At 39.2% G+C, this 24789-nt stretch overlaps 1 protein-coding gene across 1 annotated transcript; it reads right to left on the bottom strand.

Annotated features, from left to right (window-relative positions):
* Window positions 1-1365: 1365 nt before the first annotated feature.
* ODR4 (odr-4 GPCR localization factor homolog) lies at window positions 1366-24693 on the bottom strand. Its single transcript, XM_042874017.1, has 14 exons — window positions 24594-24693; window positions 23993-24127; window positions 23449-23580; window positions 23029-23124; window positions 21992-22098; window positions 20899-20935; window positions 20634-20774; window positions 19872-19967; window positions 19264-19329; window positions 10417-10545; window positions 9649-9739; window positions 8493-8678; window positions 3728-3820; window positions 1366-2448 (listed from the first exon to the last, which is right to left on the bottom strand). Exons 2-14 carry the CDS (start codon window positions 24089-24091, stop codon window positions 2381-2383), a joined length of 1341 nt encoding a protein of 446 aa, XP_042729951.1. The 5' UTR covers window positions 24092-24127; window positions 24594-24693; the 3' UTR covers window positions 1366-2380.
* Between the last annotated feature and the right edge of the window lie 96 nt (window positions 24694-24789).

Below are 24789 nucleotides of genomic sequence, written 5' to 3'. Positions count from 1 at the left end.
AATCATCTTGATCAGTTCTGTAATTCTTAAACAAGTGAGAATCTGCTTTCTTCTACATCCACTGTTTCTCGCGGCACAATGACTGGAAGGTTCAATCTGTAGTTACAAGACAAATTACTCTTTTTTTCTTGGACAGGGCTAAACTGTTTTTGTACTGCAAAGATGAAGTCTCCTGTGATACAAAGCAGAGAGCTTATCCAGAGGAACTTTGTTCTTAGCGTTTCAATATCGAAGTGAAGTATTAGACTTCCACAGATCCTTGATACGTAAAAAAGATTAATTTGATGGTCTGTGATAACACTGTAAAGAGTATTTACTATACCCTGAATGTGCCTGCATGTGAAAAGGGTAATAGAATTCTTCCCTAGGTGATCCACAGAACATCTAAACAAGCTGTACTTTTTACACAACTGCCAAACAAAAAAACTATTGGAAGAGCATTTCATTACTATTTTCCTCTTGGGTGTAACGTAGCACCTGCAATGTTGTTCTTCCCATCCTTTGTGGAGCTGTGAGCAAAGCAACTACAAAAGAACTGCTTTGTAGTTTTACTTCCATGGAGGCACTCTGCAGTTAAGAACACTTCTGTTTACAAATCAGATGGGCTGTCTGAGACTGAAGAAGAAAACTTAAAACAGTGTTATAGAAACAGTCCCTTTTTGGGCTTTCCTTCATGGTGCTGTATATAGAAATTGCAAGTAAACCTGGGTGGGAGACGGGCAAGAGCTCAAGCAAAAGACTTGCAATTCATTGACTTTGTTGTTGGTACAAATATTCTATCTCATACAGAATGATTTAACCATGAAGTGAATCAGACAAATAGTCACACACACATACGAATATCAAGCAAATACAAGTTTAAAAGTGTGACTGTTTAAAATGCAAGATGTTACTTCTATGCAACTAAGCTTGAGTCCTATTGAGATCTGAGCAAGAATGAGGAAATAGGACAAGGATATTAAACAAAAAAAAAAAAAAGAAAAAAAGAGAGTGATAGAGAGAGAGAGGGAGAGAAAACCTTTATTCTTCCCATTACTTCTGTTCCCTTGCAATACTTTCTTTACTCTGCTACAGCAGAGTAATTTTTAGGCCAACCATATTATAAAGCATATTGGTAAACTCATCTCATTTTCTGGCAGCACTCAATTTCTATTTGCACAGAATATGACTCATCTACAAGCTATGCAGCAGTTGATGGACTTACCTGAAAACAGTATCTTCAATTATAACCTTCACTTTTCCCTGAGAGGCCCTACTTGACAATACTGAGCACAGAGGAGCTGCATTCCACAATAAGTTACAAAACTAAAAGTAGATAATTTTACCAAATATGTGAAAACAGAATACACAGACAAGGTAAGAGGATTTCAAATGCATACATCCCATTCTTGCTTTTTATTGAAAGTATTCAAATACATACTTACATACTTGATTATGTTTTAGAATCTAATCTTTAAGTGTTCCTGTGGCTTTACACTAAAAAGAAACCTGCAGTGATACTTAATTGTGCTAAAATCTGAAATTCCATTCTACTATGATTCAGATCCAAGCAAACATCACGTTTCATATATGAATTACCTTTATCAACTTTACAAGAACTTTTCCTTCCCCCTGCATTCCTCATGTCAAGTTTAGGATAATGATATTGCCCACTATACCCAGAAGAATATCTAATCATGGAAAGTTACCTGCATATGGTCTAAATATCAGGATTAGCAAACAAATTTTGACAGCTTAGTTATAAAAAAAAATAGTCTTTAACAGCTGCCTAGATGCAGATCAGAAGTAACAGGATAAAAGGCAGTAGACCCACAAAATTCTACACATTTTACTGATTTTTGAGTTCTCCGGGTCTTAAACTAAGTTATTTACAATCTGAATTGGCCGTCTGGAATATTATCTAAAAAGTGCATGTGGTGAGACGTTGGCTTTGTAAAATCCAATTTTCCCTTAATTAAGTTTAATAAGATGAGATATCTTTTAGCAAAGGAACTCCCGAAGTAAGAATTTTCATACTAAGTAACTCTGCTAATATTACCAATAGCCTGGAAAATACCAGCAGTAACATTTTATGTTAAAATTAGAAGCTAGAGGAAAATGGAGGTTCTGTGTTGGTTTAAGGACACTTTCTAGACCATAATGTCATTAATTTACATAAGAGTAACATAACTAGTTTTGTATAAATTTGATTTACCTGCTACTTGATATATTAATTGCATGCAGGAACAAAGTAGCCGGAAATGTAGCAATTTATACTGCGCATCTAACTGGTGGTTTTTAGGCAACAATCCTCAACTACTGGTACATTAAACCCCAATGTTTCCATCTTGTATAAATGTGATTACCAGACTCTACTTCAGTGAGGCTGCTTTGCTCGACTTTAGTCGCTGAAGTAATTGAAAGAGAAGATTGATGCAAAGACTGCAACAGCAACTGCTATTACCACACCTAAAAACAACAAAGGAAATGCTTTCAGTGAGCATCAAGTTCAGTGAGTGGCACAGTCAGCAGCTAGGGTGTGGAGGGTAGGGTCACTATGAATGACAAGCAAGAGGAGATACAGCAAAAGCCACCCCAAAAGCTATGCACACCACTGCTCAGCCTACATTCAAAGCTATGATCTCAGATAATTAAATTACAGAAGCTTCTCATAAAATCTTTGGTCAGAGCAGGCTCCTTCCAAAAACCAGTTGACAGCACCTTCCCTAGTAACTCGGTCATGCCCTGCCCATAAAATAAGGCAGTGACTCCACACTACTGCTTAATTCTAGGAATACAACTAGCAAAAAACCCAAAATCTTCAGGCTTGAAGAAACAAAAGCTACTAAGTTTTTCCACAGAGGCACTAGGGTTAGGGTTTTTCTCTGTGGCACTGCATCTATTCCTTAAGTCTCTTTGTACCACAACAACAATTTGCTTATTGATTAATAGTTTGTTACTGTTGCAGTTGAATAAAATACGCTGGGGTGAGAGGAAGGACTGATGACTAGAGGGAATAAATTGTTATTGTTACACTATGTGCAAACCTAACAGACGTTAATACTTTTCTCCATTAAAGTTATCATGTTCTAGAATTAAGAATTAATAGAAAGCAAATGTTATAGTTGATTAAAGTGCAATTATTGTAATACAAAACGACAGCTAAAGCTCACAGCAAGGAGAACTACAGTAAGTGCAGATAAATGTATGAAAGCTGGAAAGCTGAATCAAGGGGATATAATGGAGAGACAGCAATTGGAAAAATTCTGTAGCTGCTCTTTCCTCTACTGAGGCTGAGAAATACCACCCAAGCCCATATGTATTCATCAAAAGAAGAAGCTTAGTGAGTCACTAGCCAATTTAGGGATGCCTGTTCGACAAAGCCACTCAGATGTGGGTTTTTTTCCCAACTACGAAATTACAGAAGTGATGGCTCTCCAATAGCTTAAGCTTTCCATATTGACTTGCAGGCTGAATGAACTACAAGCACTGGTTTTGTTCAAAGAGCGAATTGATATTTGTTCAGAAACACCCTCTATCTACAACAGTAAAATTCTAGAAAAGCTACTGCATCTCCTCACAGAAGCAATGAAGAGGGCTTTTTTGTTGGTTTTTTTTTGTTGTTGTTGTTTTTTAATTAATCTTATCAGCTGTGAGAATAATAATAATGCTGTGGAAGCAAATTATATAGAGAAAGGACCCATCATAATCCCTACATTGCCACAGTAGAAATAGGGAGGTAACATACCCATATTTTGTTGAAATTTCAACAGCAGTGTTGCTTCCGTCAGTTGTTTCTGTTGTGTATCATCCATGTTTTCGGAAATTGGACAAATACCAACTGCATGGAAATCAAGTGAACAAGTAAATACCAGGTGAAAAGATAACATTTGCATTTCAAACTTGAATTAATGCAGAAGACCATAAACTTCCTATCAACTTCACAAAGTAGAAAAATCAGCTTATCCCTGTAGAAACAGCAGCAACAGCACAGTATTAAAAGATTTCCCTTCAAAGCCATTTGTGCAGAATATAGGGTACATGCAAAATCTACTGCCACTGAAACAGAAAGGCCAGCATCATTCACCTGCTGCACAAAAATAAATGTTCTTTTTGAAGCACAGAAATTTCTTTTCAAAAGTCCCTAAAAAATATACTTCCAGAACAGGAATAGAGGATCTACTCTCCTTTGGAACAACTACTAAATTCTTGGGCTGCTCATCCAGGAGGAGAGCTTAACTATTTCCAGACTGATGGAATTCAAACCCTTATCTATTTCCTTTCCAAAGATTTCTCTAATCATTTTGATATAACCAGTATGTTGGAGAGAAGGGAGGAGAGAAAGAAGACCTCTACACGAACTTGCTTGTTTGTCCCACACAGAGTGAGCACACTTTGGTCTCTGCAGTCTAGCGATAAGGTCACTTAGTGGTAGCCATGGGCCAAATGCCTTCAGTTGCCATTCCTGTCCAAAGCACAGTTTGTCAAGCATCAAAATTTTTAATTACAGCTCAGTAATTACTATTGCATTTCTGCTGTGGAAAAGTACAAAGGAAGTGGGAGAAAGTGCTTGTGCTATTGCAGTGAGATTTGGATGCCTTCAGAAAGAAGGGAATACAAACACAGATACAAGAAACTAACATACTGTTCCTGTTCTGAAGACGAAGGAAAAAACAACAGCAGTGCCAATACTAAGTCTACAAAATATTGATCTAAATTAAAAAAAATAAAAAAAAAAAGGATGTCTCATTTTCAGAGTGGGGTTGTTAATCAGCTTTAATTACAAATTACATAGCTGAGTAATACAAGGCACATCCCATTATGATTCATGTGCAAATGATTCATGGAAATGTACTTTATCCTAAAGTCGGAGGGAAATGTATAATCTAAATGTGTGATCAGATAGGTTGTTTCTGTCATCTAAGATGAGTCATGTGTACACATCTTCAAAATCTTAAGTCAAACTTGCACAAGATCTTGCTTTTCACAAAAACATTCAAACTAGCCATTTACAACCTGTCTTTAGCCATTTCTATTCCTTAATCCACTGGCTTTGTATAAACTCCATGGCAGCAATTAAGAACTGCCTGATACAAAACTTAACAGGGTATCTTTAAATTTACACTAATATGTATGCAAATGTAAGCATAAATATGGCTGAGATCTGCCAGCAAGCTTCACATTATGTAAAATAAGAATAAAACCATTCAGTGCATGCATTGCTTTCTTGAAATCATCTTAACTTTAATATCTGAGGCTGTTGCTTCATCATTATTTTTTCTGAAGAACACAATTTCATCTACCCAAAATATGAGCAGAAATCTGTAACTAGTGTGCAATATGTAAATGATTAACAGTTACATGACAGCTTTTTAAGTAAGTTCTGTACTCAGTGTAGTAAGAGCACCACATTCTTTCAAAATTACTTAGAAGAGTTTTCAGTTCCCTAAAATAACCTCTTGCTTTTAGAGAAGTTGGCTGCGTTTCTTGGGTCCTTTTTAAAGTCTAGATCTAGCAGGTAACTTTCTGCTCTACCTCTGATGCGCAAGTAGGGCAATTGGTGCCCTCTAAATTTACATTTCTTCGCACTGTTCTAAGAACAGCTACACATTTCTGAAAATAATTTTGAAGCTAAACATCAAGGCAGCAATGCCCACTTATTCATGAAAATAAAGAAAGAGAAGAAGCAAAAAAGAAATACCCTCGGGCTATTTACTTACTGAAGGCATTTATACCATTAAGTTAAGGAAGACCTATATTTGAAGTAGTTGTATTATAAACCATATAAAGTTTTCAAAAGCAGAATTCTACGAATCCTTAATTCCACAGCAATTCCTCAATTTGCTAACAAAGGTGGAGAAGAGATTACTATCACTGTCTCATCTTCTCAGCCTACTTAATACCCCCACCCTGAGGATGAACAGGGATTTAGAAAAGCCAGTCATAAATGCAGACCTTTCAATTGCTTGCATTAAAGTACTAAATATCTTGAAACCACAGTGTTAGAGCTGCTTACATCTTTCAGTTACAAATAGTTCTGGTTTTGCTTTTTATTTTCTGTGTAATAATTTTAAAGCAAGACCTCAGAGCGACCTGGAGAGATGTTCAAGTGATTAAGAAAATAAAGCTGCAGGTGACAACGGGCCATATGAAGTCAGCACATGAACCTGGCCTTCTCCAAATATCTTCATTTCACATATGCTGGCTACGTGCTTCTTAATTATAAATCTTTTCACGGTATTGACTGGATGGTCTTCTTATTTATATTTTAAAGAACATTAAAAAAGGCACTATTTGAAAAGCCTCCTTAAGTTTTTGATTTTTAAACAGGTTTTTTTTTTTAAAGTAAATTTTCTGCATAACTTTGCAAGAGATATCATTTCTCTCATTAATTCAAGGTCAGTGTCTAAAATAACAGTAACTGCAGTATAAACAGGGAGATGTCAAGATTTGCAGCAAATCAGTTTTTATACCATATACTGAGTACTAGAAATATGTTTGGTAATGACAATCAAGCTTTGAGAAACAACAAATGCTGGCCATATTAGAATGATACATTGGGAAAGCACAAGGGAAACTCCAAACTTTCCTGTCACAGAACTATGTTTACAGCAATACACACAGGCTAAATCTCAAAGTACCAAGAGAGCTGTCAAGCTGTAGAATTAATGCTTTTCTTTACAATAAAGTAAGGAAAAACAACATAGCTAGCAGGTTTGGTTTGTAAAATAGCCTTCTGGTGCTAATAAATTGAAGAAGCATTTTGATAAATCTCAAGTTAATGATTTCTTAACAGTAATCATCAAACAGCACTGCGTGGATAGCATAATTACCACCAGGAGCAGTGCCAGAACCCATTCTTATGGGCAAACATTTTGATGTTCACCGGGGCGAGGTCAGTCTCATTTCTTTTGTAAAATCTTCTTGGTATGGTTTTCCTTTTCCTCTTTTATGCATTTACTTTAATTCACATTTAAAAAAATCCCACATATCTAGCTCCATAACCAGTAAGTTACAAGAACACAGCTCTACTCTGTGAGCTATCCAGACATCATTTTATACATATTAGCAGCTCCTAGTCTTTTTGATGCGCTGCTGTTAGATTAAGTACTGCCTTTCTTCCTACCTCTGGATTCTACATCCTTACGTAAGCAGTAAAGCTGAACTGAATCATCACCTTTTCCCACACCTACCTTCAGTGCTGCATTAATTTACTTCCATAAGTTACATTAATTGCTTTAAGTTATTAGTTTTTAGTAATAACTAGATTTATGATTAATAAAAGGTACTGTCATAATACAATACAGATTTTTATTGCCTTTACTGTTTTTTCTCCAGGCTCTTACACTGTGCACATCTTTTGCTTCTCAATTCAACGAGTCAGATTCACTGCTAAGCTCAGTTAAAACCTAGAAAATCCAGTAATTTCAGAAAGATGTAAGAATTTATGGTTAGTTCTGAAATTAAGAAATTTTTAAAAAGCAAGTGAGCAAGGAGGTCAAGAAGAACATCAGGAATCACAGTTCAATTTAGAGAGCACGCTCTTGGCTACGCTATTTTTGTCCGCTAATACCAATATCAAGAAGATATCACTACTATTATCTAAGAAATAGTGACAATTTTTTGTACTTAAACTACAGAACTCTATCCTGCAGCTCACAACGACACTGGGGTGGGAATTTCTTCCAAGAGACCACAGGAACTATTACTAGATGCATTTCAAATACAGATTTGACTCCAAGATTGAAATCAAACTCTTATGGAAAAAATAGGGTACAATCTAATTCAGATTATACAGGAAAATCAGTAAAGTTTCAGAAAAGAACCAATAACTAGATTGTAGCAAAGTAAGTGTATTAAATAGAGGATAATAGTTTCATGAGATCATAAACTTAAAAAGCATTCAGTAGAAAAAAGAAAGATCTGAGGGAACCACATTCTTTCCAAGTGAACCACAAAACTTCAGTTTTGAGCACTGCATTCAGTACATAAGAAAAAACACTGAGAACAAAGAGACTTCATATTTTTGAAAAAGTAATGCTAAAAGCACTCAACTTCTCTTTCTATCTAGTATCAGAATTACTCTGCTCTTCAACTGCGAAGTTGAATTACTGTAAAAATAAGCAGAGTATAAAGCTTAATAGATTTTTCTCATAGTTTATCCACAAATACAGGATGAGCACAAATAAACATTGTTCAGCTATATACTTACATATCTATTATAGCTCATGAGCTGCAACCATGGTTTCATAGATAATAAAATTGATAAGAAAGTGCAATATAATTACAGTGTTCTGTTACAAGCCAAAAACAGATGCTGCAAGAAAACATACAATTTTTGAGAAATATGTGTAAAACATAATTAGATAGATATAAACAAGCTTCAAAAATATTAAGTAAACCAACTTTAAACACACTAAACTCCATGTCTGCATAAAACTGGCCTTTGCAATCAATTAACACTTTGATAATTTCTGATGCACTCCATCCTGGCTCTCAGATACTCTATTTACCTGTGTTAACCTCCTCTGCTATATGGATATCTTCAGCTTGCACAAATTGGTCCAACATCTCAACAAAACGTTCCTGAATTTCTCCAGCAGCCTCATCACCAAACTTATAATCACTGAGCATCACACTGGATCCAGCAAAAGGAACAAACAGTCTTTGAGGTAAGACATGATATACCCTCTCAAAATCTAAAAGGAAAAGGGGAAAAATACCATCTAAATAAAAGCCTTGATAGTTATGATAAGATTCCCAATTAATCTCTGACAGAAAGACAAAGCTGTTGCAAAAGAACTGCTCAAGGTTTCCATGTAAAAATCCTGATTACAAACATGGTTTGTTTAGATGTTACTATTTTATGAAAGATTTGGCTGCTATTATACAGATGTTTTTAGTCTCTCCAGAAATATCTGAGAGACCTCCAAAACAGACCACAAATTCTTAACAGACCTTTTATCGTGTTTAGAATGACTAGCAGAAGAACTCTGGGAAACACTGCAGATAAGAGCATGCACAGGACAGCATATAATTTCAACACCACAAAGGCTGCAAACACTTGGCTGCTTTATTCTCTACCTACAGCCACGAAGGAAGGGTGCCCCCTAGAGAGGAAACTGAAAATTGCATGCAACTGAAAACTTCAAAAAGGAGTTGAGATAAAGTTGGCTAACAGAAACGCAGAATGCTACGCAGGTAACATAAGAACAAGCAAGGCCATGCCCACAGCTGGTTCTTATAATCTTGCCAAATTTTATCATATCTTTCATTTTAATATTAGTAGGAAGGAACGCCGTAGAGGGATTTTGCAAAAACCGCACACTACAAATTAGGAGTTCAATTAGAGTTTGAACTACGGAATTTTGAAAAATTAAAGAATTCACAGTCAATGAGAAAAGGGTTGAAGTTGCATTTTATGGCCATAAGAACTGAACATAAACTTTGTGTGAAAACTGTGGTACCAAAAAACATATCTGGACTTAATCAAAACTCTCCCGACTTAAGAAAATGTCAATGCCGGCAAATTGAAATTTTGCAGTTTGTTTTGGTGTTTTTTTGTGTTCCTTTTTTTTCTCTAGCAGGACTTCAGTAAGGCAGCATAGCTTTTTACAAGAACAAAAATGTATTGCAAGTGTAAATGTTTTTTTTTCTCTGAATTCCTACTTTTTTTACAATGTCCTTCATTTATTATGAGATCCTCGAACAGTATTTCACAGCGATCGCTCAATGTGTTTATTATGTCTCTCTTCAAAGCCTGCAGAAGGAAAAAGTAAAAATCTGAGCAACACAAAAGACATTTGCAAACCTTTCTGTTAGTAAGAAACAAGAACAGAAGTGCCTCATAGGTCTAAACCATGTTGAAAGAATAGTTCTCCAGAAAATAAAAAGCTCTGAAGAAAATTAAAATAAGAGAAAATCTTATCAGATTTTAAAATCTCCAGTGGGAACTGAAAGTTCAATAAACAGAAGCTAGCATTACAAGAACTAGTATAAAATAGAAAACAACAGAGATGAAAAGCAGAGAAAAATTTTAGTATTGCTAGAACTGATGATTTCTGGACATCAAAATCAAACAAAAATAATAACAAGGCATTGACTCGATAAAGAACAAAAAAAAACATTGATCAAACAAAGTTGTATTTTACCTTCTGTGTGTACAAAATTACACAGTCTGCAACATTTTCTTAAGAAAATCTGTAACAGTCTAAACACAAATTATGCAAAGATTCACTAAAGAACAGTTTTAACAGAAGAAATAGCTGAAAAAGTGAAAAATGAACTGAACCTGCGCCCTCTACCCCAGTGATTTCAGAAACTAATCTATATGATCAAGGGGTGAACCCCAGTTTAGGCCAAACCATTTCAGTGATGAAAAAAGCATGATAAATTTTACGTATTTTGGAAAACTATTTCTGATGAACTAGACATTACCTGAATAGCTTCTTTCACTTTTGGCTTGTTGTTATGTACATAGGCTCTGCACTTCACAGCACCTTTGAGATTTATGGAACCACTGCAGACCTGGACTGTTGCTGTTGATCTGTGACTTGAGCCCTGGGACTGAAAAACAAATGTGCTTCAGTTTCATCTTGTTACCTAAGGCACTTGCAGCACGAGTAACAAAAAACACAGCTAGGACATTAAACGCATACTTTAAGATGTTTACATGTAACCTGCCTTCCCTCATTATTTCTCTTTTTCTTTTTTAAGTTTTGTTAATTATAACTCAAAATATCTCTCCTCCTCAATTATTTAAAACATATTCTTGTGATTTAAATATTTATGTCTGTGATACTTTCGAAACATTTCAGGAAAGGGATGGTAAGTACTGGTATCACAATCTAGCAAGCTTTTAAACATATTTTTTTTTAGTAATTAAGTAGTTATTTTACCATATAATAAGCATAACCTAGGGTATTCAGAGAGCTACCCATCAACAAGCAGTGATTATACATCTATCTAATATCTATTATATTATATATATAAATAAATAATTCTATATATAGGTATAAAAATAAATAATATATCTATATATATACCTACTATCTACATCTATGTTGTATTTAAAACTGCATCAACCTGTTTCCTAGAGACAGGTTCCTTATTTACAGAAAACAATGAGTGCATCCTAGGAAGCATTTTAAGATACACCTGGAAACACCCGGATGTGTAACTTCTGCAGGAACTGCGTAATCAACTTTTGTTGTGACTGGAAAAAGTAAATGTAACCCTCACTTTTTAAAAAGGAAGGAATGGAAGATCCAGGGAACTGCATCCCATTCAGTCTCACCTCTGCACCTGGCAAATCCTCCTGTAAACTATGCTAAGGCACATGGTAGGTGACAGACAACACGGACTCACTAAGGTAAAATTGTGCCTGGCAAATTTGCTGGCCATCTACAGTACTGGTGGATAAGCTAAGAGCAACTGATGTCACGGACCGGGAATTGTCCAAAGGATTTGATAATGTCCCACACAACATCCTTGTCTCTAAAACGGAGAAACAGATTTGGCAGATGAATCACTTGATAGATAAGGAATTGCCCAGATCAGGCACATCCTGCAGCCCAACCCAGCCTGTCCTGCAGTCCAGCCCCTGCCCCGCACCCTCATGGCAGTGGCTCTTCCCATTGAGCGGCCTGGCCCAGCCCCAGGTGTGCACCCATTTCTGGGCAATGACCAAACATCAGTGTCAGCTAAAACCAGGGCATGGGCAGGGCGCAGTGCAGTGCTATCTCAAGCCATGGCAAATAACTGTATGCATTTTGATTTGTTGGCTAAACACAGTCCTGTGAACAGCAAAAAAATTCCAGCCTTGCTTTCCATTGTGATAAAGGAATTTGAGAACAGGTTTCAAGAATGCTGAAAAAAATCGATTTTTCAATTTTTGTTTTTCTTTTTACTTTTTGGTCTGAGGTCAGTGAGATTATTAATAAAGTTCAACAAAACCAAGTGTCTGATTCTGCACTTCGGTCACAACAACCACATACAGTGCTATAAGCTTAGCGCAGAGTGGCTGGAAAACTGCACAAAAGATCTGCTGGTGTTGGTTGGCTCAACTGAACATGAGCCAGCAGTCTGCTCCATCAGCCAAAATTGCCAATGGCATCCTGGCTTATATCAGAAATAGTGCAGCCAGCAGGAGCAGGGAGGTGATTATTCCTTCATACTCAGCTCTGGTGAGGTCATGCCTCAAGTGCCGTGTTCAGTTTTGGACCCCTCAAAGCAAGAGACACATCAAGACCCTGGAGAGTGTCCAGAAAAGAGCAATGAAGCTGGTGAAGTGCCTGCAGCACAAGTCATGTGGGGAGAGGCTGAGGGAACTGCAATAATGCTGTAGAAGTTTTAGGGGAGACCTTTTTGCTCTCTGTAGCTGCCTGAAAGAAGGTTGTGGCGAGGTGGCAATCAGACTCTTCCCTCAGGTAAACAGCAACAAGGGTAAGAGGGAATGGCCTCAAATTGTTCCAGGGGACGTTCATGTTGGATATTAAGAATTTCCTCTCAGAAACAGTGGTCAGGCATTAGAACAGGCTGCCCAGGAAAGCTGTGGAATCATTATTTCTGGAGGTGTTTAAGGAAAGGGTAGATGTAGCATTTAAGCATGTTTTAGAATACTGGTGATAGATCACGCGTGTTCAACCTTTTGGTTTGCCTGATACAAGTTTTGTGAATAGAAATTGTGTTGGGCCACAGATATGTAGGCCACTTCAAAAGTAATGCCTCCTATTTATTTCAAGGGAAATGACAACATATACAGAGTGCACAATAATGTTATTTGATAGAGCAAATTCTCAGCTACAAAATACTATTTTTCAATATAGTCACCACCATTAACTATGCATTTTTGCTAGTGATAAACAACAGCCTGCATCCCATACTCATAACAATCTGACCCACTGTCACCACTGCTGAAACAAACCACCACTCACATTCACTGTTTGGTCTCAATAACAATTAAGAAAGTTTTGGTGAATGTCAATTGGTGCAATTTTTTTGCACGGAGAAGTTCAGTGACATACCTTTACTTCACACACACTTGCACATCAGATGCCATTTTGTCAGACTGCCCCTCTGCTGCCATCTGCCACATGGCAACAAAATGTAACGGAATATTGGTTGGAAGGTTCAACCTTTACTGCCATACCACCAGCATTTGCCTCTGATGTTATGGGCCAACATAATAAAACAGGAGGTGTTACTTTCAGAGCAGCCCTCACAAAATATACAATTCTATTATTAAATTATTTAGTATCAAAACATACTACTTTAAAATATTTTTCTTAAAATACTAAAAACAAAACAAAACAAAACAAAAAAAGAGAAACAAGCATAAAACTTGTGGGCTATTTGACTTTGTTTTTGTGAAACTAACACACCGGTCAGATTTGATGGCAGCAGCTGCATTTCGTAGTGAGACATTCAGGCGTTCAATGATTTTTGATAAAATCTTTTACTACTTTTGTACTTTCACCTTGATGGTAATTGTTCATAATGTCTGTACTGTCAAAAAGCAATGAATATGAATAAGGCACGATTGTGAAACAAAGGATATTTTTTCCTGCTAAGATAGGGATCGTAAGAGTCTAGTAAAGAATCACGATCAGATTTTTGAGTTGAATACCTGACTGCAACTCTATACATTCCATTTGAAAATTTGCAGGTCATGTACTTATATCAATTGAAAGTGATCTCACAAATGTAAACTGTCTTTTTTTTTTTTTTTTTTTTTTTGCACCCAAGGGACAGGCTGCCATTCAGACTGACCTACACAGCCTAAACAATGTGCCCTGGACAACCTCATGAGGTACAATAAATCCAAGTGCAAAGTCTTGCACCTGGGTTGAGGCAACCCCCACTACCAATATAAACTAGGGGATGAAAGGATGGAGCACAGCTCTACTGAAAAGGACTTACAGGTACTGCAGGATGAGAAGCTGGACATGAGCCAGCAACATGCCCTCACAGCCCAAAAAGCCATCCATACCCCGGGCCGCATCAAAAGCAGTGTGACCAGCAGGGTGAGGGAGGTGATCCTGCCCCTCTGCTCTGTGCTGGTGAGACCTCACCTGGAGCACTGTGTCCAGATGCAGAGTCCTTGGTAGAGACACGGACCTCTGGGAAAGCATCCAGAAGAGGGCTGCAAAAATGATCCAAGGGTTGGAAGACCTCTCTACAAGTACAGGCTGAGAGAGCTGGGGCTGTTCGGCCTGAAGAGATGGCTCCAAGGTGACCTGCAAGTGGCCTTTCAGTATCTAATGGGCAGCTATAAGAAAGAACGGGACAGACTCTTTAGCGGAGTCCATGGTGATAGGACAAGGGGAAACAGTTTCAAACTAAAAGAGGGTAGATTTGGGTTTGGTATAAGGAAGAAGTCTTCTACAGTGAGGGTGGTGATGCACTGGAACATGTTGTCTAGCTATGTGGTGGAAGTCTCATCCCTGGAGACTTTCAAGGCCAGGCTGGACCACACTCTGAGCACCTGATTGAAATGTGGATGCCCCTGCTCATTGCAGGAGAGTCGGAGCAGATAATCTTTAAAGATCCCTTCCAACTGTGAAGGTTCTATGATTCCATTTTCAAATTCCTTTATCAAAACAGAAAGCATAGCTGCATATTCCTTGCTGTTCAAAGCTCTGTCTTTAGACAGTGTATCAAAATGCATATAGTAATTTGCTATTGCTTGAGTCAACACTGCACAGCACTGCCCCCCATGCCCTGGTTTCAGGTGACAGTGTTCACAGCACAATGACAGTTTAGCAGTCGCTGAGAGATTGGTGTGGGGCCGCCCTGAGGCGCAGAAACACTGCCTTTAAATTGCAGGAAGGGGGTGAGCTGCACTGTAAGCCGTGCTGGGCAGGTAGGACATGCCTGGATCTTAATGGCCTTTTGATGATTCTACATTATACATTTTGTAAGTATCCCAAGACAATTCCTCTTCACTCAAATGTGGCCCAGGCAAGCCGAAAAGGTGGACATTCACAGCCTAGATGCTCACTCAAAAAGTTACAGTCAACAATTCAGTGTCCAGGCAGAGACAAGTGATGAGTGGTGTTCCTCAGAGGTTGGTATTGGGACCAGCACTATCTAGCATCTTTGTCAGCGACACAGGCAATGTGTCTGAGTGCACTCTCAGCAAGTCTGCAGGCAACACGAACCTGCATGATGTGGTCAATAAAAAGGATGCCATCCACAGATATAAACAGACTAGAAAGGTAGGTCCATGTGAAGCTCATGAAATTCACCAAGACAAAGAGCATGATCCTGTACACGAGTCAGAGAGATCCCAGACATGAATATAGGCTGAATGGAGATTGAATTGAGGATCGCCCTGGGAAGGACTTGGAAGTGTTAGTGTACAAAAACTGAACACAAGCCAGAAACATGAGCTTGCAGCCCACAAAGCCAAACACACCCTATTATCACATCTAAATCACACCTGCATTAAAAACAGTGTGACCAGCAGGGTAAAGGAGATAACTGTCTGACTGACTTCTGCTTCTCTTTCGTGAGAACATACCTGCAGTGCTGCATTCAGCTCTAGGGCCCCCAGCACCAGAAGGACACAGAGGTGTTGGAGTGAGTTCAGTTGAGGCCACAAGGCTTATCATGGGTCACATGCCGTCTAATCTACTATTAGACATGTGACCAAGGGGAGCCTGTTGATGAGGCCTTCTTCCTTCAGCTGCAAGAGGTGTTGCACTCCCAAGCTCTGATCCTAAAGGGGGTTTTCAACCACCCGGATATCTGCTGGGAAATGAAGATGGTGAACTGCAAGCGATCCAGGAGACTCCTGGAGTCCATTAATGACAACTTTCTGGTTCGAGTATTGGACAGACCAATCAGAGGGGAAGTGCTGACAGATCTGGTACTCACCAGAGCAGAGGAGCTGCTTAAAGAGGTTAAGATTGGAGGCAACCTGGGCTGCAGTGACCATATCCTAGTTGAACTTGTGATCTCGAGGAACATGGACTAGGAAAAGGGTGGAGTCAGGACACTGAACTCCATGAGAGCAAACTTCAATTCCTGGAATTCCAAGGAATTATTGGATGAGATCCCCCTGGGAAACTCCCCGTAGGGACAAAGAAACAAAACAGAGCTGGCAGTGGTTTAAGAACATGTTTCCGAGAGCGCAAGAGCTCACTGTACTCCAGAATAAGATATCAGGCAGAGAAGGCATCATAGATGAGCAAGGACCTGCTGGTCAAACTGAGGGAAAAGAAGGAAAAGTATAAGCAGTAGAATCAGGGAAGGGTGGCCTAGGAAGAATACAGGGATGCTGTCAGGATGTGCAGGGATGAGATCAAGAAAGCCATGGCATGGATGGAATTTAGTTCAGTAAGGAATGAAGAAAACCAGGCGGGTTTCTTTGGGTACATGGGTCATTAGTGTCAGGTGAAGGAGAGTGCACTCCCTCTGAAAAATGAAAAGGGAAAACTGGCCTCCTCAGATGTGGAGAAGGCTAAGGTACTCAGTGAGTTCTTTGCCTCCGTTTCCACTGCCAGTCAGGCTTCCCAAGTATCTTGAATCCCTGAACTTACAAGCAGAAGTCAGGGTAGCAAAATCCCACCCAGACTAACAGCAGAGCAGGTCTGAGACCACTCATAAGGCTGACCGTGGACAACTCTATGGGACCAGATAATATATATCCCAGGATCCAGAAGGAACTGGCTGATGTGGCTGCCAAACTGCGCTCCATCATATCTGAAAAGTCATGGCTGTTAGGCGAGGTCCCTGGTGACTGGAAAAAGGAAATCATCCTCATTTCTGAAGAAAGGGAAAATGGAAGACCCAGGCAACTACAGGCCAGTGAGTCTCAGGTCTGTGCATGGGAAGATCGTGAGGCAGATCCTCCTGGAAGAGATGCTAAGGCACATGAGATAAGGTGATCTGAGACAGCCAGCACAACTTCACAAAGGGCAGATCATGCCTGACCAATCTGGTGGCCTTCTATGGAGTGATAGCACTGGGGGGACAAAGGAAGGGTGCCTGATTTCATGCACCTGGACTTGCGCAAGGCCTTTGACATAGTTCTGCACCACACCTTTTTCTCTAAATTAATGAGATATGGATTTGAAGCGTAGACTGCTCAGAGGATAAGAAATTGGCTGGATGATCATAACCAGAGGGTTGTTGTAAATGGCTCTGCTTCCAGGTGGAGGCCAGTCATAAAGCAGTCCCCCAGGGGTCCATGTTAGGACCAGTGCTCTTCAACATCTTTATCAATGACTCAGACTGTGGGATGCAAGTTTGCAGATGACGCTATGACACTGAGTGGTGTAGTCAATAGCACAGAAGGAAGGGATGCCATCCAGAGGGACCACAACAAGCCTGAAAAGTGGGCCCATGAGAATCTCGTGAGGTTCCATAAGGCCATGTGCCAGGTGTTGCACATGGGTCAGGGCAATCCTAGCTATGAGTACAGACTGGGAGATGAACTGTGAGAGCAGCCCTGCCACTTGGGGTCCTGGCGGATAAAAAGCTGGACGTGAGCCAACATGTGCTCTTGGAGCCCAAAATGCCAATGGTACCCTGGACTGCATCAAAATAGGAATGGCCAACAGGGAAGCGGGAGGGGATTGTCTCTCTACTCTGCCTTTGTGAGGCCCCCTCTGAAGTACTACGTCCAGGACTGGGGCTCCCAGCACAAGAAGGATGTGGAGCTGTTGGGAGTGGGCCCAGAAAAGGGCCACGAAGATTATCAGAGGACTGGAAACCTCTACAATGAAGAAAAGTTGAGGGAGTTGAAACTGCTTAGCCTGGAGAAGAGAAGGCTATGGGAAGACCTCATTGTGATCTTCCAGTACTGAAAGGAGCTTCCAAGCAGGAGAGGGACCAACTTTTTACGCAGGTAGATGGTGATAGGACAAAGGGAAATGGATTTAAACAAAAAGAAGATAAATTTAGGCTACATGTTAGGAAGCAATTCTTCACTCAGAGTGGTAAGGCGCTGGAATAAACTGCCCAGACAATTTGTGGATGCCCTATTCCTGGAGGCAGCCTAGGCCAGGCATCATGGGTTCTGGGCAGTCTGATCTAGTGGTTGGCAACCCTGCCCAGAGCAGAGGGCTGGAACTGAATGATCTTTGAAGTCCCTTCCAACTCTAGCTCTTCTTTAATTCTATGAGCACCTCTCTTATGGAGACATGCTGAAGGAGTTAGGGCTTGGTAAGTTAGAACAGCTTTCCAGTATTTAATAGGGATCTACAGGAAGGATGGGGAGGGACTCCTTCTCCGGAGTACAGTGTTAGGACAGGAGGGAACAGTTCAAAATTTTTGAGAGTAGATTTAGACAAAACATTAGGCATATTTTTTTTTACTCACAAGATTGTCAGGCACCGGAATAGCACAGGCTGCCCAGAAAAGCTATGGATGCCCCATTGTGGGAGGTGCTAAAAGCCAGGTTGCACAGGGCCCCGGGCATCCTGATCTGGTGGGAGATGTCCTGCCTATGGCAGGGGGCTGGAATTAGATGGGTCCTTCCAACCCAAACCATTCTGTAATTCCGTAATTACACCAAAATAAAAAGTTTTTTTTTTCCATTGTTTTTTCTGAGATAATTAACCATTGGAACAGTGTAACAATGGAAGTAGCTTAGGTACTCCAAAGTCTTTAAAATGACTTTTTATAAGTTTATAGATGTTTTGCTAGACACAGCTTCATGAAACGAAGGAATCAGCTGACAAAACAGAACGACCTGTGCTATGAAGGAAGACTACAAAGCAATGCCTGGGCATAAAACTTCATGACATGACTGGGGCACCTAACTCAGGTGTCATTTCAGCACAACCTCTGCTAGAAAGGAAACTTCTAACTTAGATCTGGACAGCTCCAGTTTTTGATTCAGCTCACAAGATCTGTACCTCAATTCAAAACTAGTGACAGCTTCTGATGAAAGTATTCAAGGAAATGTGCATAGCAAGCCATTACAAATAGGATTCATTCTGAAATTCAGAACAAGTGCAGTCACCATGAGTTCAGTGTACGTGAGGATACACAAGTGCCTTAGTATGAAGTGAACTAGTCTTCATTTCTCTAGTGAATGGTTCAATTTTTCCTCACAATTTTCATCAATGTTGTGCAATTCTTAGTCAATGTGGACATCAAGAAAAGAATTCCAAAGACAAACTATGCAGATCTGTCCACAGCCAGTTTCACAGTCAATATTTCAAAGTCAACATCCAGAGAAAAAAAAAAATATATTAGGATAAACTAAGGAGGATTTCTGGACTAGAATCTTCTTTCATTTCTTACTGCATTTTATCAGATAGCACTACTTACCAGCTGTGTCAAAACCTTGACATCAAAAATCTGAGTACTGGAATGAGTATTTCCCCTTAACTTTTTCTGAAAGAAAATGTACACGTATCATATGAAATATTTATGTTAAGCTGCTTTATAATCATTTTCACTATGGCATAAAATGGGCCATAGTTTATATTTTAAGAGGAAAAACAATGCTAAATAGCTGTGAGACTATAGTCACAAAATCAAAAGGAGAAATGACTGGGGCAGCCAATCAAGGTGGTTTTTTTTTTTGTTGTTGTTGTTTTTTTTTTTTTTTTTTTAACATTTAGACATATATAGGTCTTAATAATCTCATCACCTACATCTACACCTACCTTGGATTTTTTAATGAGGCAATAAGGCCAGAGACAACATATAGGATGTTTTTTTTTTAGTCAGATGTCATATATTCACATTACTTTCACTATTGCAGAGGAAGAAGAGACAATTTGCAGCAATGAAAAAAGGAAAAACAACAATTTCTGCATACTATTTGAAACAGGCCAATTACATCAATAAATATTGTACAGAAATCCTACTGTTCCCAGTTTTATCAAACTGGAGGTTCATATATTAGTTTTTCCTTATTATATGGCACTCACCTGCCCTTCCAGCAGTTCTGTATCATTGTCTTTAACTTGTCCATTGATCAGAAAAATACTGTCTTCTATCTGCTTTGACCACCGATTTAACCCATTCTTTAAAAAAGTGAAAACAAAAACGTCATTTTGGGCCCCTCACTACAGGAAAGACATCAAGGTCCTGGAGCGTGTCAAGAAGGGCAGCAAAGCTGGTAAAGTGTTAGTGAAGTGTTATGGGGAGAGGCTGAGGGAACTGGAATTGTTTAGTCCAAAGAGGAGGCACCTCAGGGGAGACCTTACTGCTCTCTACGACTGTCTGAAAGGAGGCTGTGGCGAGGTGGGGATCAGCCTCTTTTCCCATATCATTAGCAATAGGAACTGAGAATGGCCTCAAGTTGTGCCTGGGGAGGTTCAGGATGGATGTTAGGAAAAATTTCTCCTCCAAAAGAGTGCTGAGGCACTGGAATGGGCTGCCCAGGGAGGTGGTTGAGTCACCATCTTCGGAGGTGTTCAAGCAACATTTAGATGTGGTACTAAGGGACACAGTTTAGTGAGGAAATTTTAGTGGCAGATGGACAACTGGAATCGAAGTCTTTTCCAACCTTGGCGATTCTATGATCATCATGATAATTGCTAACAATTTTGAGGAAAGGAAACCACAAACACTAAGCACAGCAAAAGAAGAGCTATCAGTATTTCTATATTAGCAATGCTTCAAGTTGAATTTAAATAACATTTAAAAGAGGAAAAATAACTAGAAGATTGATGCAGTCAGTTACTTACCTTGGTATTCTTCTCCAAGTCATGGTTGGGTGAAGTCACAAGAAGTGGAATGTGGATGTTAACATTTACTGTGCAGCCCAAGGACAACCAGGAAGCAGACAGAGCACTTTGATATTTCCAGTCTGCTGGTTTAGCTGAACCCTGAGGGCAGAAGTAAGCAAGAAAACACCTATATGAAACATTATGTAACTCACATACGAGGTATTTTTAAAACATGAATTGTCATGCATTAAAAGCTGCACACAATGCAGAGCAACAAACTTACCTTTGGATCTTGTACATCATAGGTCCGGCAAACTATTCTTCACTACTTAAAGAAAAAGATTGAAAGGAAAGCAAAAAGCAAATAGAAACAATTTGCAATTACTTTATCCTTTGTAGTAGTAGCTTCTTTTTTGAGAACTGAGAAAGGTCTCAACTTTAATTAATATAAAAAAGTAGAAAAATATTTGACTTTAAACTCCAAATACCATAGTGATGCTGGGTCATCCATATTAATATCAACAAGTACTCACAAGGAGAACCACCAATGCACATATTTGCACTTTGCCAGTTTCTCTGAATTTGTTAAGTAAAATCTTGCTTTCTCCTCTTGCATTTACCTCATTATCAACAAACCCAGACTTCTTCTGCAGGACCAGTAGAGATCCCACATGCCTGGCACTTCTCTATTTCCATACGCGTATCTCTTTGAAGTTTAAGTTACGCAATACTTCAGATTTCCTTATTCTATGCAATTTTTTTCTAATGGTGAGAGGCAGTTTGATGCCACCAAACACATACACAAATTTAACAGCAAGAGACTGGGGAAATTTTACCCAAGTAAGAGAGCCAACAGTCCTACTATGGCTTATCAGAAAAGTCCATGATTTCAGCTTAAAGGTCTATCTCAACTAAAAAAAATAACTTTCCCCTCCCAGTTCATCTACCAGCCAAAAACCTTGCTCTCTACTCCAGAAACAATAGACACATCTATCAACTAATGATTACAGAAGACGCGGTACTGTCTTGCAGCTTCTACATTAGAAGTACCACCCAATGTAGCAAACCCATTCATTTTAATTCACAGAAAACCATAATTATAGTATGAGCAGTCTTATAGTTCACTGTACTTGTACACAATACAAAAAAAAAAGAGAATATAGCTGCCAACTAAACATGCCTTACAAAGCCTTATGACTAGTTACACTAGGCAGAGTTATGATAAATGGACATGGTGCCATGAAATGAGCAAACCAGAAGAGACTCCTTTTCAAGGGTTGTATAGTAAATTAATCCTCTACAAAATCTTGTATTCAAAAATAACTACAGAAATCAGATTGGGATCTCAGTCAACAAAATTTGCTAAAAAAGGATACTTTTTTGTAGCAGAACAAACTTGAAGAGCTGCTCTGTCTGAGACATCCTCATCAGCAGGTTTCCAGAGCCGTCTCTTAGTCAAGGACTTTTCTATGGAAAAGATTAGCTAAAGATTTAAAGAAAAAAAAATATTACAGATTTTTCCAGCTAACTGATCTATTACAAGTTCTGGAAAACAGTTTTGCACTGAGGTTGTAACTCCAACAATCTTGTGATTATGGATAAATAACATTTTCATATATGTCACCAAAATTTCATACTGAAAGAAAATTCAGCAAAGATTCATAGGCTAACACTCCAAAGTGAAAGTTGCATATGCAAGCTTAATTCACCTTCCATATAAACTGAAGCAAGCAATACATATTCACATGTTCAAATTGTAAGATTTTCTCCTACAAAAAATGCTACAGCATTTCACCTTAGACCAAAGGCTGCAAATCTTTCACATTAAAATCACTTATGTTCATCCTATGAAAAAAAGAAAATGAACCTACATCTAAAGGACTAAAACTAAGCACAGCACAAGGTGTTTCAATACTACAATGATGCATTTTAAGCCTGTAAGACATGACAACAGGTGGTTTCTAAATACAATCCCATGGACCTAAATCAAATAATAATATCTCCACATAAAACATTCCTTTTAAAGAAATTAGAGTTATAGATCTTTCACTATTTTAAATATCTCTAAACAATCAAAAAGCTAATATGTTCCATTGCCAATGATCGTGCCACGAAGATTTAATAGAAATGGCATTAAAGAGATTTTCTCTAAGCCAAAGCATCTGTTTTTAGTAAATGCTGTAGGATAGTATACTTGAGCATTGTAGTGCTTCAAAACGCCACAAGAGACAGAAAGCTAGCAAATGCCAGAGCACAATTTTGGAGGTTTCACTCTCAAAACTCTAAATCAAACCAGAATGTTTTTGCCACTTTATCTTTTAAAAAAAACATATATACTAAAGACAATAACATAAAATTACTCAGTTATACACCTAAAAATACCCTAGCATTTTTCCCATTTTTCTCTACTTACCCTGCGTAAAGCATTTTGACTATCTTTTGATAGTTCTGGAGTTACAATTATAAACACACCAAGAACTAATAAGCCTCCAGGAAGCATTCTAGAAACCTTAAAGACAGGAAACAACATGTATTAATACAAATCATAGCAGAGGCATAACACAGTGCATCAAAAACTTCTAACAAGATGAGTATGAGTTGAGAGCAGATAAAAGCAAAGCCATTTCTCACATACAGGTTCTTCCAAAATAGAGGAACAGACTATCCTGCAAATTTTCTTGCTTTTTAGCCCTATTACGTTTCTGTTTTATCATAAACTTCGGAAGAAAAAAAAAAAAAAAAAAAAAAAGCTAGAGATTGCAGAAGTGATGGTAGCTCCATATCATCTCCTTTCCATTTCTCCCAGCCCCTCCACAAACTCAGATTGCACTACCTGACTGGCATGTGCAGTGATCCATTCTTCATCAATGGAATCCAGTTTTGAAGGACTGGTATTGCCTTCCTTCTGCCCTTCCTTTGGAGGCGTTCGAGCAGCTCGAATTACGTAGTCTCTTTGTGGAGAACACTTGCAAAAACAATAGGAGCCAATAGTTCCATGTTAAATCCAAGTCCAGAAACATACATACTATGTAACACAGCACCTGTAAGTGCCACTTTACAACACTTAGGGCTAAACTGTATAACCTGCTACAAAACTACTTTCTGCATGAACTTTTTCTGTCTTTGCCTTAAAAAACTGATTGAGTGTTAAGTGTTACCATTAAGATTTTTCTTTTCCCTGTGTCCAGTCTTTCAAAACATTTTTTTAGAAAACTTGAGTAGTCAGCTGATACTGCAAATGCTTTATGGACCACCCTCCTACAATAGAGAAGCCCTGTGGAATGCCAACAGACAACACAGACTTTGGAAGTCAATGGGGTTTTCTCCACCTAATACGAGTACAGAATGAGCTTCGCAATCCTTCCCCACATGCTTACCTGCCCTATTAACAGCCCAGTGACATAAGGCTTAAACTTTACGCTGAGGTCTGAAAGGTACTGCCCAACAGTTTCCTCAACAAAATACGTTCTGCCCATTGCTGCAAGTTCAAGACCAGGTATTTCAGTTTCAGCCTACAAAACAAATCATGTACAAAGACAAATCAGTTATACAGTGGTAACTACATTGATTACATGAAAACAACAATCAGAAAAAAAAAATCCTGAGCAGGTTAATTTTTATTTCTCAAGAAAAGTATCCTATGATCTACAACTGTTTTTCAATGAAAAAAATAGAACTCCGCAGGCTAGAAAAAAAGTACACGCTAGCCTTACTTGAAAGGCTACTTTACAATACCCACTTTAAGTGCCCATCGCTGAAATGACACAAGTCAAGCAAGTAAGCATTAGGAAAATCACGTTTTCGAGCAACGACCTTCTGCCGCACCGCGCTGCGCCCAAGCTCACGACACGCCATTCCTCCTGCGTTCAGAGCACTTCGAGAGGAACTTGCTTTGGTGCCCAGTTGCACCGCTTAATTATCAGCCCGCGGCACAGCTGGAGCTCAACACCACAACGAGGACGGCCGCCGTCCCCTCACCTCGCCACCGCCGGCACCCGCCTCGCTTCAGCCGGCTCCGCACCGCCTCTGCGCCGCTCGATGCTCTGCTGCTGCGCCTCGGGCCGCCGCCGGTCCCCCGGCCTGTGGTGCGCGGCCAACACCGGCCGCACGGCAGCCGCCGACACCTCAGCCTCGCCTCAGCGCCGCATTTCGATGACGCTCAAGAGCGGAATAA

This window comes from Lagopus leucura, unplaced genomic scaffold (assembly GCF_019238085.1).
Source record: "Lagopus leucura isolate 7727_CA_CO unplaced genomic scaffold, USGS_WTPT01 Super-Scaffold_100009, whole genome shotgun sequence".
Taxonomy (NCBI): Eukaryota; Metazoa; Chordata; class Aves; order Galliformes; family Phasianidae; genus Lagopus; species Lagopus leucura.
Note: the sequence above shows the minus strand (reverse complement) of the source record. Positions and strands in the feature narration are given on the sequence as shown.

Coding starts and splice junctions, on each gene's coding strand:
- ODR4 (XM_042874017.1), bottom strand. CDS start 24,091: ATGGGCAGAACGTATTTTGTTGAGGAAACTGTTGGGCAGTACCTTTCA. Junction 23,125..23,448: donor TCACTGCACATGCCAGTCAG/GTAGTGCAATCT, acceptor CCTGTCTTTAAG/GTTTCTAGAATGCTTCCTGG. Junction 3,821..8,492: donor AGCAGAGGAGGTTAACACAG/GTAAATAGAGTA, acceptor ATTTCCATGCAG/TTGGTATTTGTCCAATTTCC.